Genomic DNA, 19,429 nt, shown 5'->3' with positions numbered 1-19,429 from the left:
CCCTTGAGCCATTACCCCAAGACACAGGGCAAGGGAAGGAGCTGGGTTACCTCAGTTTCCCTTCCCCAGGTTTCCCCAGGGACCCAATTAACAACCTGCCTGAGAGGGGAGAATGAACAGCTGGGTGGACTGTGCAGAACTTGAAGCTCTTCCTTGCTTGTGTGTGAGAGAGAGAGAGAGTGAGCGAGAGAGATCGTTGTCACTGTTTGCTCACTTTCCCATCCTCCTTTTTCTTCTCATCATCCCCAACCTGACACAAAGTTATCCAGGGGCTTCACTAACAGGCAGTCTTGAAGGCCCACTGTTGTATGATGCCCGAATTGACACCACCAAAGAGGCTCAAACTCTCCCCCAAGAAGTCACTGCCTCTGTTTACTAGTGACATGCCAGACTGGTTGTGGCAACCTCTGCTGCTGTACCAGTCTGCTGTCATCCACCCTTCAAGAGGCGAGGTGTATATGCAAAACCTTATGAGGGTAACCGGCCCCTCCACACACCAGGTGCAGCTGCCTCACCCATAGACCCCCAAGGCAGGAGTCAGGGTGCTGGGCTGCTGGCTGGGAAGGGGCTCTCGAGGTCTTGGAGGGTTTTGTCGCTCAATACTAATATTCTCTTCACAGTTTCCGCCTTCTTCCTCGATACTTTCCTTCGACGTCCATTTTGTATTGTGTACTCAGGGATCTCTTGAGTATAGAATAATGACAAGGATGAGGCTGTTTGATTACCCATGAGTGTGTCTTGGCTTCTGGGGCACGTGAGGCTTGCTGGTCAGGAGTGATGGGCACTGAATGTAAGAGCAATGTGTTTACTCTTCACTGCTGCCTTGGTGGGTAAGGGTGTTACTGCGTTCACTGTAATGATAACGTACTCCTGGCAGTGCTGAATGGTCTGTAAGTCTGTGGTGAGTGGCAAGTTGGCAACACAAAGATCTTGTTGTTTGTACTATAAGTCTTTGCATAGTAACACTGGTTAAGGTTTGGTCTTGTGGTTGGGGTTGAATTCTCTTGTTGTGAGAGATGAGTACTTAATTAAAGTTTGGACTACAACATAAAACAGATAAAGATAACATGTCTTGAATTAGTGAACTCTTTAGCAAACACTTTCCACTTGCTACCTATTATTAGTTTTATCATTAAGGGAAAATACTACACTTTAGCTAAGCATGACCACGGTGCTCATCTTAGTATAATCAACATTAGTTAACGTGAGCATTATTAAGGGTCAATTAAATGGCATTCCTGCAAGACATTTAAATGAGACGTTGAGGAAAAATGATAACTTGCTTCCCCTACTAAAATATGGGTGTGTGCTATAAACTACCACTAGGCTCATAAAACCCAGGAAATATCCACAACAGCCTCAACGGAAGCCTTATCAAATATGGGTGTGTAACAAAGTACTGCCAGGCTCATAAAACTATCCACGGAAATACCCACAACCTCTACGAAAGCCTTGTCAAATATGGGTGTGTAACAAACTACCAGGCTCATAAAACTACCCATGGAAATACCCACAACCTCTACGAAAGCCTTGTCAAATATGGGTGTGTAACAAACTACCAGGCTCATAAAACTACCCATGGAAATACCCACAACCTCTACGAAAGCCTTGTGAAATATGCGTGTGTGAGCCTTGAAACGATAAAACTACCCATGGAAGATGACATAACCTCCACGAAAGCCTAGTCATATACCAGGCTCATAAAACTACCCCTGGAAATACCCCCAACAACCTCCACGAAAGCCTTGTGAAATATGCGTGTGTAAGCCTTGAAACGATAAAACTACCCATGGAAGATGACATAACCTCCACGAAAGCCTAGTCATATACCAGGCTCATAAAACTACCCCTGGAAATACCCCCAACAACCTCTACGAAAGCCTTGTGAAATATGCGTGTATGAGCCTTGAAAAGCATGACCCCAGGTGTATAAACAAGAACAACAACACGTGCAGTCTGGCTAACCCGCATTCCTACCGCCCTCTCCCTGTCCCTCCGTCCCTCCCGCCTCCACCGTCCCCGAGAGCGAAGTTTTTATCACACCGTCCATCGGGAAGGAAGGCGCCATGAGTGATTAACTTCTGCGCTGCGTGTTGAGGCGATAATTATCAAGAGAGGTAATTATTCTTAAGCTCCGAGCCACACACCCACTCAAGGTTGTTGGGAGATGAACCGTAAACAAGCAGGAGAGTAACAAAATGAGAGACAGGTAAATAGACCAACTAAAAGGTGATCTTATTCTTAAACAGATCGACGCCCAAACACGTATTTTACAAGGCTTTCGTATATGGGAGTTGTGGGCGTTTCCAGGGGTAGTTTTATGGCCATGGTGGTAGATTGACCCTTCCTCTGTACCAGAAACACATTTGATAAGACTTTCGTAGGAGTTGTGGGCGTTTCCAGGGGTAGTTTTATGGTCATGGTGGTAGATTGACCCTTCCTCTGTACCAGAAACACATTTGATAAGACTTTCGTGGGAGTTGTGGGCGTTTCCAGTACTAGTTTTATGATCCTGGTGGTAGGTTGACCATTTTTCTGTACCATGAACCTAAGAAACACACATTTGACAAGGTTTCGTAGGAGTTGTGGGCGTTTCCAGGGGTAGTTTCATGACCCTGATGGTAGTTTGACCCTTCTTCTGTACCATGAACTTATAAGAACACTCACTGCAACCCGACTGATCTCCTCTTGGGCCTTTGAAAATAGATGATGTGAGGGGTGGAGGCGTCTCGAGCATACCAACCTATCATGCGAAGCTACACGCCCACTCAAGGTTAAGTTAGGAGATAAACCGTCAATGAACAGGAATAAGTAGAGCCTGACAGAATGAGACGGGTAAACAAACCAACTAAAAGGTCATTATAAGGTTCCACACACCCATTCAAGGTTGCTGGGAGATAAACTGCCATTAAGTAAGAGTAGGTGGAGTCAGATAAAGCAACACCCGAGGAATCAAACTTAAAGGTGTTAATTCTTACGCTTCCACACACCTACGTCAGATAAGGTTTTGACGCGCTCCTCCTTAAGCTTCCACACACCCATTCAAGGTTGCTGGGAGATAAACTGTCATTAAGTAAGAGTAGGTGGAGTCAGATAAAGCAACACCCGAGGAATCAAGCTAAAAGGTGTTAATTCTTACGCTTCCACACACCTACGTCGGATAATGTTTTGACGCGCTCCTCCTTAAGCTTCCACACACCCATTCAAGGTTGCTGGAAGAATACTGTCAATAAGTAAGAGTAGGTGGAGTCAGACAAAGCAACACCCGAGGAATCAAACTTAAAGGTGTTAATTCTTACGCTTCCACACACCTACGTCGGATAAGGTTTTGACGCGCTCCTCCTTAAGCTTCCACACACCCATTCAAGGTTGCTGGGAGATAAACTGTCATTAAGTAAGAGTAGGTGGAGTCAGACAAAGCAACACCCGAGGAATCAAACTTAAAGGTGTTAATTCTTACGCTTCCACACACCTACGTCGGATAAAGTTTTGACACGCTCCTCAAGTAACCAGGGTCGGTATTCGCTTACGCTTCTCACATCAACTGTTTCCAATGGTCAAAAAAAGAATTAGGTCGGGTTTTCATGAGTGCTTTTTCACACTCATAGCATAGAAGAAGAGTTAAACTACCACCAGGGCCATTAAACGACCCCTGGAAACGCCCGAAACTCCTTGGAAAAGCGTGCTGTATGTGTGCTGGGGTGTTGAAAGGTTTGAGGATATGGCCCCAGAGATATTGTGAGACCTGGCATAAGGCGAAGACTGGAGGGAACCAAATAAAACTACCGAGACTCAAACGCCCACACCTTCTTCTAATTAGGCTGCAGGAGACACTTAACACACCTACGTCAGATAATGTTTTGACACACGCTCCTCAAGTAACCAGAAAGAGATTGAGACCTGACATAAGGCGAAGACTGAAGGGAACCAAATGAAACTACCGAGACTCAAACATCTACACCTTCTTCTGATTAGGTTTCAGGGGACACTTAACACACCTACGTCAGATAAGGTTTTGACACGCTCCTCAAGTAACCAGAAAGAGATTGAGACCTGACATAAGGCGAAGACTGAAGGGAACCAAATGAAACTACCGAGACTCAAACGCCCACACCTTCTTCAAATTAGGTTTCAGGGGACACTTAACACACCTACGTCAGATAAGGTTTTGACACGCTCCTCAAGTAACCAGAAAGAGATTGAGACCTGACATAAGGCGAAGACTGAAGGGAAACTAATGAAACTAATTATTGAGACTCAAACACCTACACCTTCTAATTAGGTTTCAGGGGACACTTAACCCACCATGAACCTTTGATTTTATTACTGAAAACTTTATTACTACTTTACAACTTTTTTTACTTTGCTTTATTACTACTGAAAACTTGATTACTAACCTTATCACTGAAAAAAATACTACTAAAAACGAGAGAACAGCATCAGGAAAATCAATTAAATGGTATTCCAGTAAGACTTAGCGATGTTCAGCAAAGAATCAGTAACTTGCATTCCCCTTCAGACTCCTTTTTAGTGTTTTTCCCTACGTATAAGAACCTTCGAAAGAGTTTACATAGGGTTCACATAGGCCGCTCCCATCAGCTATCCCCATAGGCCAAAAAATATGATCAGTTCTCTTCCTTTTTTTCTCTCCTCTTTTTCCCTTTCTCTCTTCCTCCTTTCTCTTCTTCTCCTTTCTCCTTCTATATCTCCTCTTTTCCTCTTTCCTTTATCTCCCTTTCTCTTCTTTTTCATTTTCCCCTTCTCCCTTTTTTCTCCTTCTCCCTCTCGCTTTCTCTTCTTCCCTCCTTTTCCTTCTTTCTCCTTTTATATCTCGCATCTTTCTCTTTCCCTTATCCCCCTTTCTCCTCCTCTCCCTCCTCTCCTTTTCCCTTCTCCTCCCTATACTCTCCCTTTTCTCTCTCATCTTCCTCTCCCTTTCTCTTCCTTTATTTCCCTTCATCTCCCTTTCTCCTCCCCCGTCTCTCTCCCTATATCATTACCTCACAAATACCAAAACAATCATTGGCTCAGGTTGCTTAATTACGAACAGGTGGGAGGCAAGCACAGGTGATGAATGCATACCCACACTATAGATTCATTCAGACAACCTGTTTGGCGCTGATTAATTAGGGGATTCACCGTGGTAATCGCACAGGCTCGCAGGTAATTTGTGCGGAGGAAAAAAAAAGAAGTTGAGGAGGAGGAGGAGGAGAAGGAGGAGGAAAAAAAAAAGGTGATTGCTAGCGGTTATTGATGCGTGGTTTGATTGGCTTCGTTTTGACATGCCATCCAGTCTGACTCCTCTTCCTCCTCTTCTTCATTTTCCTCCTCTTTCTTCTTCCTCTTCCTCCATTTTTACCTCCTCCTCCTCCTCCTCCTTTCTGTTTTTTTCTTCGTTCCCAGCTTCCAGGCACTTCTTCCTCTTCTTCCTCTTCTTCCTCCTCCTCCTCTTCCTCTTCTTCTTCATCCTCCTCTTCTTTCTCTACCTCCTCATCTTCTTCCTAATCTTCCAGTTACTTCTTCTTCTTCTTCCTCTTCTTCCTCCTCCTCCTCTTCCCCTCCTTCATCCTCCTCTTCCTTCCCTTCCTCCTTATTTTTTACTTCTTCCTTCTCTTCCTCTTCTTCCTCTCCTTCATCTCCTCTTCCTTCTTCCTCCTCTTCCTCTTCTTCCTCCTCCTCCTCTTCCTTCCCTTCCTCCTCCTCATCTTCTTCCTCATCGTTGCGTTAGTTCTTCCATGTTAATCGGACAGGCGGCCTCAGGAGACAGAGTAACAGGGAAAAAAGAAGAAAAAGAAAGGAAAAAAAACAACTAAGCAGCCATCTCATTCTTCTGCTCGGCTAATCTTTCAACGGCACCGACTTAGCGAGACGTCCAACTACTTTTATGATGTTTTCTCCTCCTCCTCCTCCTCCTCCTCCTCCTCCTGTATCAATCTCCAGTAGGCCAGTGAACGCTTCCTTGGTTTTTAAATTTGAAGGAGTTTTTATTTTTATTTTTGGTCTCGTTTGTTATTATTATTATTATTATTATTATTGCTACTACTACTACTACTACTACTACTACTACTACTACTACTATTGTCATCGTTCTTATATGTTTTAGGAGAGAGACCAGAGGAAGAGGAGCAGCAAGAAGAAGAAGAGGAAGACAGGAAGAGGAAGAGGAAGAAGAGGAAGAGGAGCAAAAAAAACAAACAATCAAGAGAGAAAAAAAGGTAAGACGATTGTTATAACGTTAGTAGAGAGATTTTTCTTATATATGATTGGAGAGAGAGAGAGAGAGAGAGAGAGAGAGAGAGAGAGAGAGAGAGAGAGAGAGAGAGAGAGCAGGTAACGAGTACTGCTAGGAAGGTCAAATACCAAAGGTTATTTATTAGATTCTCTTTCCTTTGATCATAATATTTTGCCTTATATTATTTTTTTTACAAGGAATGTGTGTGGGGGGAGGGGGGGTTCAGAGAGAGAGAGAGAGAGAGAGAGAGAGAGAGGGAAAGGTGAGAAGCTTCCCACGAAACGTAAACTTTTCCTTTCGTGTGTGTGTGTGTGTGTGTGTGTGTGTGTGTGTCCTTCCTTTTTTCAGTCTTCTTTTTCATCGTAACACTATACGGACAGGAAATTATCTCCCTGGAGTTTTTTTTATCTGAAGCAATGTGGAGAAGGGGGGCGAGGGGTCTGCCTGGGGGGGGGGGGATGGATGGGTGAGTGAAGGGGGCGGGCTTCGAAGTCGTGGAGTGGAAATTACAGAGGGAGGGTTGGGGGTGCAAGGGAGTCAGTGCTGAGCGGGTTGTGGGTGCGGGAGCGGGTACAGGGGGGCGCTGTGGGTGGTGCAGGGGTGGGGGCGAGGCAGGCAGTGTGGCAGGGGTGGTGTCGGGCGAGGCGTGTGTCCAGCCCTGCCTGGCGTGGCGGGAGGGCGGGCGTCCCCTCAGCCTCGTGTCGGGTTCTCTTGGCATTCCTCGCTGCCCCGCCGCTCCGCCGCCCCGCCGCCGCCGCCGCCGTCGTGTTTGCAGTGATGTGTGAGTGATGTGCGGGGTGGGAGTGTGCGCGCGGGCAGGCCGGGCCCCGGTGGCCGGGGGGCGGGGGCAAGGGCGGGGGCTGGCTACCGCCGCCGCCGCCGCCGCTGCCCGCCCCGCCAGTACCTCCGTGGCAGCCGGTGAGAGAGGTTCGCCGCGATGCCCCGCCGGCCCGCCGTCTCGGCCCTCCCGCTCCTCGCCCTCCTGGTGGGGGCGGCAGCGGAGGAGGACAGCGCTTACTTCGCGGACTGGGGAGTGATCGGGGGACGGCCCCAGGAGCCCACCTGCGTGGACATCCCGGAGAACATGCCGCTGTGCTCCGGCATCGACTACAACAAGATGCGGCTGCCCAACCTGCTGGAGCACGACACGCTGAAGGAGGCGCAGCAGCAGGCCGGCTACTGGGTGCCGCTGCTCAACCTGCGCTGTCACCCCAACACGCAGCTGTTCCTGTGCTCGCTGTTCACGCCCGTGTGCCTGGAGAGCCCCATCCCGCCCTGCCGCAGCCTGTGCGAGGCTGTGCGCCAGGGCTGCGAGAGCCGCATGCAGACCTACAGCTTCCCGTGGCCCGACATGCTCAACTGCGACAAGTTCCCGCTGGACAACGACATGTGCATCACCGTGCAGCACACGGGCGCGCCGGGACCCGGTGAGTGTTACGCTGCCCCGAGGGGCGTCCCCTGGCCCCGCCTGCCTCGTGTTCAGCTGGCCCCGGCCCCGGCACCCTGCCAGGAGGGGCCGGCCTGGGCCAAGGCGGGGCGCGACACCCCTATTCCCCACCCCCACCCTCCCTTACCTGGCTCCCCGCCCCTCGCCGTCACACGCTGGGTGCAGGGAAACAGGTTCGCCCAGGTGTGGACACTAATAATTACTGTGCTCGCGACGGCTGCGACGGCGACGCCTGCTGCTGCTGCTGCTGCTCAGCGACTCCTGCGGTCCGCCTGCCTCTCACCTACCCGCCCGCCGTCTCGTGGTGACCTTTGGACCCCGGGGAGTTTTCCACCGTAGGGGGGGCAGGAGGGGCAGGTGGCGGGTGGCGGCTGTAAGTTGTTGCATTGTCTGGGCAGCAGCAGCAGCCTTCAGCCCGAAGGTTGGTGCCGCCGCTCACCGCCCAGGCCCAGGGGGTGCCTTGGAGCACCAGGTGTGCGGCGCAGCACCAAGGGGGTGCTGGTGCACACCTCCACGGGTGTCGTGCTTGCTGTGCTGTGTTGTGTGTCTGGACCAAACAGAGGCTGTGTGCGTGCGTCAGGCTGCTGGGGTTCCCACGCCTCGTGGCAAGACAGACAGCTCACCACGCTCGTGTCAAACTGACTTGGCTCCTGGCGGGCTGACGCATGGCCTTCCTTTTAGAAGGCCATGGCTGACGGCACACGGGCAGGGAAGCAGCTGGGCCTTGATGCCCCCGTGGGTTCAATGTCCATGTGCTTGGAGGCTCGCCATGTAAAAGTATTGTTTGTGTCCTGATGCGCGTGTTGTCAGGACATTGCTTGACAAAGGCGGTGACGCACCGCCGTCGGTGCTGTCTCCCGCGGGTTAAGTACAGGTCTTGGGTGTTGTCGCCGGGCACGTGTTATCATCACCGCTGTATAATTATCGCTAATAGCAGGCTGGTATGTACCGGTTTAAGGCCGTCAGTTTTTTCCTGTGTCCGCCATCTTTCGGTCTTTTTTATGGAATTGTCCCCAAAGTTAATGAGTTAGCGACACTCGCCTGAGGATGCCTTCATGGGTGCCGTCAACCCATTGTTTAAAGACGTTTTGATAACATTGTGGCAGCGGACAGACCAGCAAACAGACACACAGACACGCACACAGACGAAAACATAATCGCTTTCTTCGTAACGTGGATTCAGTCGATAAAAAGGAACACTAAACATTTTTACCATAATTCAAATCACGAGTATGAAGAATTTCATGTTAAAAAGTGTACCTGTTAGAGAGAGAGAGAGAGAGAGAGAGAGAGAGAGAGAGAGAGAGAGCATAACCTTCATTAGTTACTGACAGGTAGGGTGACGGTGGGAAAGATCGGGGGAGGAGAGAGAAAGGGGAGGAGGAGGAGGAGGAAAGGGAGAGATGATAAAGGGAGAGAGAGAGAGAGAGAGAGAGAGAGAGAGAGAGAGAGAGAGAGAGAGAGAGTTAATGTGTAAGAGAAGATACGATAAAAGAGAGGAAAGGGAAGCGAGGTAACACAAGACAGGGTTAGCAAGATAGAAGAAGAGGAAGAGGAGGAGGAGAAGATCAACGAAGGAAGAGAGGGAGAGTAACACAAGAGGAGAGAAGGGAGGGAAAATAAAGAAGAGGAGGAGGAGGAGGAGGAGGATAATCAACGAAGAGAGGGAGAGTAACAAGAGGAGAGAAGGGAGGGAAAGTGAAGAAGAGGAGGAGGAGGAGATCAACGAAGGAAGAGAGGGAGAGTAACACAAGAGGAGAGAAGGGAGGGAAAGTGAAGAAGAGGAGGAGCAGGAGAAGGAGATGATGATGAAAGTGGAGAAGGGAAGGAAGTGAGGTAAGAGAGTGGCTAGACAAGGCTGTGAGAGGGGGAGAGAGAGGAGGAAGGAGAGGGAAGGGGACACAGGTAAGGGGGGGGGAGGGGGCATGTAAGCCTTACCCTGGGGCTGTCGTATCAGGTGTAACGGAGGTGTGAGAATGGTCGCCACCTGATACACACACACACACACACACACACACACACACACACACACGGGGAAGGGAGGACGTAGGTGAAAGGGGGAGGTAGAACACAACCCTCCCCTTCCTCCACTGCCCATTCCCTGCCCACCTTGTTCCTGCTCTCTCTCTCTCTCTCTCTCTCTCTCTCTCTCTCTCTCTCTCTCTCTCTCTCTCTCTCTCTCTCTCTCTCTCTTCTACCTGGTGTCCTTCCTAAACTCCACCTTTCTCCACCTGTCCACTTTCCCTCAATACATTTTTTTAGTCTTGTTTTTTTTCTTTGTCATTAAGTGTTACAAGATTTTTTTTCTCTTATCTCTTGCTTTTTTTTTTGTTCTGGTTCTTCTTCTGCTGCTGTTCTTCCTCTTCTTCCTTCTGTTCTTTCTCTTCTTTATTCTGTTTTTCGCTTCATCATTTTCTTTTTCTGTCCTTCTGTCTTTCATTTTCTTTCTTTCTTTTATTCACTGTAATTTAATTTGAATTCTTTTATTTTCATGTTTCTGTGGTATTTTTATTTGATTTTTCCTTATTTTGTTATTTCTCGTGTATTTATTTTTTACATTCTTTTATTTTCTTTGTCTTTCTATTATTCTTTCTTTTTTCATTCTTTCTTCTTGGTTGTCATCGTCTTCGTCGTCATTGTCCTCCTCCTTGTCCTTGCTCTCCTTCTCCTTCTCCTCCTCCTCTTCCTCTTTCTTCTCCTTTTGTTGTTGCTTGTGGTGGTGGTGGTGATGTTTAGTGTGGGGAGTGACGATGGTGTTGGTGGAAGTGATGGTGTTGGTGGTGGTGATGTTTAGTGAAAGAGGTGACGATAGTGGTGGAAGTGGTGGAGGTGCTTGGTGGAGGTGGTGGTGATGGACGTGCTTGGTGGTGGTGGAGGTGGAGGTGCCTGGCGGGCGTGATAAAGTGACGTAGAAATCCTTGATGCCTTGATAATGAAGGCGTTGACGGTGTCGGTTCTAATTAGTGCTTCTCTCTCTCTCTCTCTCTCTCTCTCTCTCTCTCTCTCTCTCTCTCTCTCTCTCTCTCTCTCTCTCTCTCTCTCTTATCTAACAGGCTAGACACTTTTCTTTCACTGTTTAGAGAGAGAGAGAGAGAGAAAATATTAATAACTAGGATTGATTTAACTCTCTCTCTCTCTCTCTCTCTCTCTCTCTCTCTCTCTCTCTCTCTCTCTCTCTCTCTCTCTCTCTCTCTCTCTCTCTCTCTCTCCCCTCAGGTGTTTAGTCAGGCGTGAAGCAATTTAATGGAAGCCACACCTGATTAGAGGCTGAGCAGGTAGACAATTACAGGTGATCAAGGTATTATTATTATCATCATTATTGTTATTATTATTATTATTATTATTATTATTATTATTATTATTATTATTATTATTATTATTATTATTATTAGCATCGTTCTTCTTCTTCTTTTTCTTCTTCTAATACTACTACTACTACTACTACTACTACTACTACTACTACTACTACTACTACTACTACTACTACTACTACTACTACTACTACTACTACTACTACTACTACTACTCCTCTCATTGTTACATTCTTCATTAATTTTGTCATTATTTCTTCTATTGGTGTAGTTATTAGTAGTCCTTTTTATTATGCATCGTATCGTAAACTAATTATTCCTGGAAGAAAATATATATGAATAGTGTAAGTTTAATGCGTTTGTGTTGAACTAGAAACAAGACTAAAGTTATATATAAGAAAAAAAAACAAGGAATAATATTTGTTTTTTATGTTCCTTTCTTTCTCCTGTTCTTCCTGTTCTTCTTCCTGTTCTTTCTCTTCGTTATACTGTTTTACATTTCACCTTATGTCTTTTTACTCAAGTCGGTCATGTTTTCAGTCAGGGTCGCTTGAGGGCAATTAAATGATCAGACGAAAAAATAACCCATTGAATAGTCCTTCAAATACAAATAAATAATAAAATAAATACATAAATAAATAGGTCCCTCGTGTTATCGATGTGACTCAAGGCAATGAACTGCAACAGGAAGATACACGTTTATCTGTGGAGAGGCTGAGAGAGATTGCGGCTAATGGGTGAGGACAAAGCGGTGATAGCGAGGGAGATAACGAGTGTGGGTGATTGGAAGGAAGACGGAAGGGATAGCGAAGGGGGAAAGCCGAGGCATCACTATAAAAAAAAGTGTATGGAGCAATGATATACGTCACCCCATACACAGACAGACAATGTGTTAAATCATCTTATTGTCAAACAGATTCAGGACAGGATAGTGACCTCCGTGTGACCGGTGAAGGGGAATGAAGATGATGATGGTGAAGAGGAGGAGGAGGAGGGTAATGATAGCCGTGATGATTGTTTTGAAGATAATGTGTTGAATCATCTTATTGTCAAACAGATTCAGGACAGGATAGTGACCTCCGTGTGACCGGTGAAGGCGAATGAAGATGATGATGGTGAAGAGGAGGAGGAGGAGGGTAATGATAGCCGTGATGACTGCTTTGAAGATAATGTGTTGAATCATCGAATTGTCAAACAGTATTGCCAAAAAAGTGTTACCAGATAAATATGATAACCTTAAACAGTGTAGCCAGACAAACAGTGTAACCTTGAAAGCAGTGTAGCCAGACCGTCAGTAGAGTAAGATAAACAGTATAGTTAACACACTCATTATAGAGTAGTGAATTTTGGGAAGGAAATTAAGAGAAGGAGAGTTATAATACAGGCCATAAGAGCAGAACTGTTTGAAAATACACGAATATTAGAGAAAAAAGAGAATATGTGAAAGGATTTTGATATACGTGAATCAGATTGCAATTCATCATTGATTTATAAGAGAAAAATGATGGAAATAATCTACTAATTGAGACTTCTTTCTTGTATTCCTTCCTCTACTCTACACGAATATTAAGGAAAAAGAAAATATGTAGAAGGTTCTTGATATACGTGAATCAGATTGTATTCCATCATTGATTTATAAGAGAAAAATGATGAAAATAATACACTACTTGAGACTTCTTTCTTGTTTTCCCTCCTCTACTCTACACGAATATTAAAGAAAAATTAAATATGTAAAAAGTTCTTGATATACTTAAATCAGATAGTATTCCATCATTGACTTATAAGAGAAAAATGATGAAAATAATCTACTACTTGAGACTTCTTTCTTGTATTCCTTCCTCTACTCTACACGAATATTAAAGAAAAATTAAATATGTAAAAAGTTCTTGATATACTTAAATCAGATAGTATTCCATCATTGACTTATAAGAGAAAAATGATGAAAATAATCTACTACTTGAGACTTCTTTCTTGTATTCCTTCCTCTACTCTACACGAATATTAAGGAAAAATAAAATATGTAAATGTCCTTGATATACTTAACTCAGATAGTATTCCATCATTGATTTATAAGCGAAAAATGATGAAAATAATCTACAACTTGAGACTTCTTTCTTGTTTTCCTTCCTTTACTCTACACGAATATTAAAGAAAAAGAAAATATGTAAAGGTCCTTGATATACTTAAACTCAGATAGTATTCCATCATTGATTTATAAGAGAAAAATGATGAAAATAATCTACTAATTGAGACTTCTTTCTAGTTTTCCTTCCTCTCTACTCTTCCCTTCCCACACTACAGAGAGGTCAATGCTTCTAGTTAACTTTTTAGTCATCTTTAAGTGTACCCAAGTTATGATTTCCCTGACTCGTGGTTTAGTAAAGAGTGGTGTCAGTGTTTAAATTGCCTGGATATGAAGTGGAGCCTTAAGGTAGTGGGCGTATGTTATAATGGGCCACGGGATGACTGTTCGACTTCTCTCATTTTTTGTTCCGAGTCTAAAGTATTGATGCAGATTTTATTTAAGCAACAAAGGAGACGGCTCAAGGGCAACAAAAAGAGAACAAAACAAAAACAAAAAGAAGAGAGATCGAAGTTAGACGTCAAACCATGCACAGGTAGTTGATATTCCTCCATTAGTTGAATTCTTGGAAGGAAATTAAGAGGAAATGCTCGCCGCTCCCATAATTAACAGGTAAAGATTTCAATTTCGGGTGGAGAGGTGACTTGTTACACTCTACACTCATTACTGCCTGTCATTCATATGTACATAATCTAAATCACCATTGTTAGTCCCCTTAAACAATCATCAGTTACATTTAGGTCCATCTGTCTGTCTTTTTCTTTGTCCATTTTAATTTTCTCTATCTTTAAATTACTATATGTCTTTTTCTCTAATTTCTTTATCTCTTTAAATGTGTCTGTCTGCCTCTCTCTCTCTCTCTCTCTCTCTCTCTCTCTCTCTCTCTCTCTCTCTCTCTATCAGTTTATCAATCTCAATTTCTGTCTGCTCGTCTGTTTCTTTCAATATGTTTATCTACCTTTAAATTTATGTGTCTATCTCTATCTTTTTATCGGTCTATCTAAATGCACTAAAACGCCACATTCCCCGTATAAACATCTGAACATGAATCGATTTTCCCATTCTATTTATCTATGTGACGGACGAACCCACAACAACACAGCACAACACCGATAATATGCAGGACAATGGGCGGGCAATAACATCCTTTACCCGCACCATTAAAGCCCCGGCGGTCGGGTGTTGCCTCTACCACGAGCGAGCGATGAACAGTTTGTATATTTTCTAAACCTCCCGGAGCGGACAGGGTTGCAGGGGCTGTCCGAGATGGAGTAATGCATCCCTGTCAGATATAAATACTAGGTGACCCCCTTGGTAGCTCTCCCCTTCTCCTCCTTCTCCTCCTCTTCTTCCCCTTCTCCTTTTCTTCCCTCCCTTCTTCCCCTCTTCTGTTTTTCTTTTTCTATCTTCTCTTCCCTTTTTTATCCTCCTGCCAAAACAGTGTTACCAGATTAATGTGATAGCCTTAAACAGTGTAGCCAGACAAAGAGTATAACCATGAAGGCAGTGTAGCCAAGCCGTCCTATGTATTCCTATGTACTGTGTTCTCTTCTTCACCTCTCCTCTTTATCTCTCTTCTTTCTTCCCTATTTTCGCTTCCCTTCCCTATTTTTAATTTTCCTTCTCTTCCATCTCTTTTTATCCTCCTTCTTGTTCTCTTTCCCTTCCTCTCTTTCCCCTCTTCTGTCTTGTTTCCTTTTTATTCTTCACATCCTCTTTTATTCCTATCCTTCCTTCTTTCTTTCTCTCCCTTTCTCTTTTCTTCTACTCTTTTTATTCCTGATCTTTCTATCCCTCCTTTCCCTTCATTCTCTCCTTCCCTCACTAGTTCAATTTTTTTCTCCTCCCTTTGTGCACTTTCCTCCTATACCTCTCCTCCTCCTCCTCCTCCTCCTCCTCGTTAATCACACCACAACCGTCTCCACATCCCTTTCCCCTCCTCCCTCCTCCCTTTTTTTTTGCTCCAATCTCCCTTTCACCATTCCTCTCCTTACATCCACAAGCTTATAATGGCAACTACGTGTACCCTGTGTGTGTGTGTGTGTGTGTGTGTGGGTGTGTGTTCTATAAGCGAGGGTGACAGCCGGGTACTAAACCAGATTCAGGACAGGATAGTGACCTCCGTGTGACCGGTGAAGGTGAATGAAGATGATGATGGTGAAGAGGAGGAGGAGGAGGGTAATGATAGCCGTGATGACTGTTTTGAAGATAATGTGTTGAATCATCTAATTGTCAAACAGTATTGCCAAAAAAGTGTTACCAGATAAATATGATAACCTTAAACAGTGTTGCCAGACAAATAGTGTAACCATGAAAGCAGTGTAGCCAGACAAATAATATTACCTTCTAAGCAGTATAGCCACACAAAAAGAGCAACCTTCCAAACAGTATAGCCAGACAAAAATGAAACCCTCCAAGCAGTGCAGCCAGATAAACACCACAATAACAAACAATATAGCCAGGTGAACAGTATACCCTTCCAAGCAGTGTAGCCAGACAAATAATATAATCTAAGCAGTATAGCCACACAAATAGAGCGACCTTCCAAACAGTATAGCCAGACAAAAATGAAACCCTCCAAGCAGTGTAGCCAGATAAACACCACAATAACAAAACAATACCGCCAATCAAGTCGCATCTATTCTCATTCTTATCTCGCGCGACGAATCAAGTAATTGGGAGCCGAAAGGGGACTTGCATCACTCCCTCTCCACCGACGTTGATAGCTCGTTCATTAGGAGGCAAGGAGAAAAATACTAACGTGTCGACTGAGAGCTTTTTCCTGTAGCCATTTCTGAAACGTGGATGAGGTATCTGAGGAGGTCGTGTCTGTCTGTCTGTCTGTCTGTCTTTACTATCTCCTCTCTTTGTCCACCTGTTCTCTTCTACCTCTTACCTCCACTTCCTCCTCCTCCTCCTCTTCCTCCTCCTTATTTAGACATATTATGATTGTGGTTTGGTTAGTGTTTTCTTTTACTGTGAACATTTCTGAGAGCGTTGATGAAGTATTTAAGAAGGGCCTGTATGAGAGGTTCTGTATTAATGTGTGTGTGTGTGTGTGTGTGTGTGTGTGTGTGTGTGTGTGTGTGTGTGTGTGTGTGTGTGTGTGTGTGTGGATGGTGAGGTTACGTTAGATATATAATGACTGTGGTTAGGTTTGTGTGTTTTTTTGTTATTAGTTTTGTGTTAACTGAGTTTCTTCTTTGTGGATATTGCAAGAGTTGGTTTTGTTTTCTTTATTTATATTTGTTTTTCTTTTTAATTTTGCGATTCTTTGTTAAATTGTGAAGTTGGGTTTGTCTATTTTTTATTTTTTAAGTTGTTGATTTTGTTTTCCTTCTTTCGTCATTCTTGTTCTTCTTGTTCTCCTTCATTCTTCTTTCTCACTATCATTTCTCTTGTTCTTATTAATTTTTCTTTTATTGATTTTATTATTCATTTTCATCATCATCAACATCCCCTCTATTCATATTAGCTTTGTCTTTACTGATATCATTACTCATTTTCATCACTATCTTTTCTTTTCCATATCAGTTTCGTTTTTATTGTTATCATTCAGTGTTGTTATAAAAAAAGTCTGTTCAGGATGCGAGGGAAACAGACACGGGAAGCACTGGCCTCGTGAGTTCAGGGAAAGGTGAGAGGTAAGGAGGAAACGAGAAGGGCGTGACGAGAATGAAGAAAATGAGGAAGGGATATATGAGGTGTGTGAGGTGGTATATGTATGTGTGTATGTATGTATGTATGTATACCTGTGTGTGATGAAGATGTAAAGAGGAAATGAGAAGGGCGTGAGGAAAATGAAAAAAAGGAGGAAGGGATATATGAGGTGTGTGAGGTGGTGTATATATGTATGTGTGTATGTATGTATGTGTGTATGTATGAATGAATGAATGTACTTGTATGTGATGAAGAGGAAGAGAAAGTGAGGAGGGCGTGAGGAGAATGAAGAAAATGAGGAAGCGATATATGAGGTCTGTGAGGTGGTATATGTATATATGTGTGTGTATGTATGTATGTATGAATGAATGTACTTGTATGTGATGAAGAGGAAGAGAAAGTGAGGAGGGCGTTAGGGGAATGAAAAAAAAAATGTTAGTGGAATGATGTGTGATTTGGTATATGTATGTATGTATGTATGTATGAATGACCCTGTGTATGTAAGTATGTTTCTATGTATGCGTATTTTCTTATGTTAAACTAAAACTCATCAACCCGGAAACTAATTTATACGAAAACCTATTTTTTTTATATAACCCAAAATCCTTGCAGTACTCTTCTTACCTAAAGATTACCACCTTGCTACGCTCCCATGCTTCCCTTTCATTAGTAGAAGAGAAAAGTTCATCTTCAACTTCCCTTCCTTTGCTACGAACAGATTTAGAGCTCGTGGAAAGACAAGGCAATAGGAAAAGTTCGAAAAGATCAACAATAGACAGAAAACAGAGAAGAGAAGGAGAAACAAAAGAACAGGAGAGGCTTGTCTAACCATCGCCAGGATATATAACTCGTGGGTAGTGTTACTGTTCTTCTTTTTCTCACTCACCTTCCTGCGGTCAGAGGGAGAGAGAGAGAAGGAGGGAGAGGGAGAGGGGAAGGAAAACTAAAGGAATAAAAGAAACTCGTTGTTCCTGAGGCAGCGAGGCAGGTGAGAAACGGGAGAATTCAATATGTAGAGTCAGAGGTGTTGTACGCATTGCTATCTTCCTCCTCCTCCTCCTCCTCCTCCTCCTCTTCATTTTACTTCGTGTGTTATTTGGTGTGGTTTGTGGTGGTGCCTAACTCTTGTGGTTGTGGTGCGGTGTGGTGTCTGTACGTGGTGGAAGCTCGCTGTGGTTTTGGTGGTGATGGTTTGTGTTGTGGTGGTGGTGGTGATGGGTGGTGATAGTGGTGTTTTTGAAGGTGATTTTTGAAGTGTATGGTAAGGGAGTAACTTTTTTTTTTTTTTGTTTCTTTTTCTCTGGTTATTTTTCTTTGTTTTTTTCTGTGGCTGTTTTTCTCTGGTTATTTTTCTCTGGTTATTTTTTTCTTTTTTCTCTGGTTATTTTTCTCTGGGTATTTTTCGCTGGTTCTTTTTCCCTGGTTCTTTTTCTCTGGTTATTTTTCTTTGGTTATTTGGTTATCTACTTTCTTTGGCTTTCTTCTTTTCTGTTTTTCTTTTCGACTTCAAACTCCGATTTCAAGAAGGGAAGCGAACCGTACAGACACGAGAATCAATCCCTTCCTCTGGTCGTGAAATTCGTCCCTAGTCTTCATGGAGTGGCACGTTCAGGACTTATTTTGTATCACTTCATCTTAGTCGCGGGTGTTCTTGTGTCAATAGAAGCCGGCGGGACCTTCTCTGCGCCCCTCAGTCTCATCACGGGCAGAGAGGGGGATGCACTCACTCACATGCACACTCTCTCATCAGGGCAGCAGAGATCCGGGTCCTCGTGTTGACTTTTCTCAGCTCCATCCATGCAAATATTATGAGGAGGAACGTTATTTGTCCGCGTGAATATTAAGATGGTAAATAGTAGATATCGTGCAGGGGATTAAGGAGTGAAAAAAAGGCTGTTAACTTGTGAGGAATATATAATTGTTTGCAAATATTATATAATGCGAATGTTGTTTTGTCTGCATGAATATTAGATTAGTAAGCAACGAATTTTCTGCTGTGAATTAAGATGTGTGAAAGGACTTAACTTTGGACGAATATATGGTTGTTTGCAAATATTATATGATGCGAATGCCTTGTCTGCGTGCGTGAATATTAAAATAGTAAAAAATGAACGTCCTGCAGATCAAGATGTGAAGAAAGGACGCGCTACTAATAACTGCTTGTAAATGGTAATGCAAAGGTTGTTTTGTCCGCGTGAATGTTGAAATAGTAAATAATGAACGTCCTACATATTAAGATGTAAGAAAAAGGACTTGCTACTAATAATTGTTTGCAAATATTAATGCGAAGGTTGTTTTGTCTGCGTGAATGTTGAAATAGTAAATAATGAACGTCCTACAGATCAAGATGTAAAAAAAAATACTCGCTACTAATAATTGTTTGTAAATGGTAATGCGAAGGTTGTTTTGTCTGCGTGAATGTTGAAATAGTAAATAATGAACGTTCTACAGATCAAGATGTGAAAAAAGGACTTGCTACTAGTAATTGTTTTCAAATATTAATGCGAAGGTTGTTTTGTCTGCGTGAATATTGAAGCAGTAAACAGGGAAGGTTCTGTATGGGGTTAAGATGTAAAAAGAAAGGTTTGTTACCATGCAAAGAATATAATTGTTTACAAATGTTAATGCGTGATTAGTGAAGTAGCAAACAGTGGACGTTCTCCCGGGATCAAGATGTAAAAAGGTGTTTGTTATCG

The 19,429-nt window shown here is 43.8% G+C and overlaps 1 protein-coding gene and 1 long non-coding RNA gene across 9 annotated transcripts in view; one reads left to right on the top strand and one right to left on the bottom strand.

Moving 5' to 3' along the window:
• Positions 1-6,988: 6,988 nt before the first annotated feature.
• LOC126999509 (secreted frizzled-related protein 5-like) overlaps positions 6,989-19,429 on the top strand; it is a 59,606-nt gene continuing 47,165 nt past the window's right edge. For 7 of the 8 annotated variants that reach the window (XR_007753390.1, XR_007753391.1, XR_007753389.1 and 4 more), the window contains exon 1: positions 6,989-7,659. Coding sequence is in view for 2 of the 8 variants with exons in the window: in XM_050862158.1 (XP_050718115.1) it covers positions 7,170-7,659 (490 nt within the window). In the remaining 6 variants the exon portion in view is untranslated. The remainder of the gene's footprint in view (positions 7,660-19,429) is intronic. The other variant, XM_050862160.1, reaches the window with a different exon arrangement.
• Positions 11,145-16,132, bottom strand: LOC126999511 (uncharacterized). Its single transcript, XR_007753394.1, has 2 exons — positions 15,193-16,132; positions 11,145-12,067 (listed from the first exon to the last, which is right to left on the bottom strand). It is a non-coding gene; the product is annotated as an uncharacterized LOC126999511 (long non-coding RNA).

Source organism: Eriocheir sinensis, chromosome 16 (genome assembly GCF_024679095.1).
Source record: "Eriocheir sinensis breed Jianghai 21 chromosome 16, ASM2467909v1, whole genome shotgun sequence".
Taxonomy (NCBI): domain Eukaryota; kingdom Metazoa; phylum Arthropoda; class Malacostraca; order Decapoda; family Varunidae; genus Eriocheir; species Eriocheir sinensis.
This window is presented reverse-complemented; position numbering and strand designations above follow the sequence as displayed.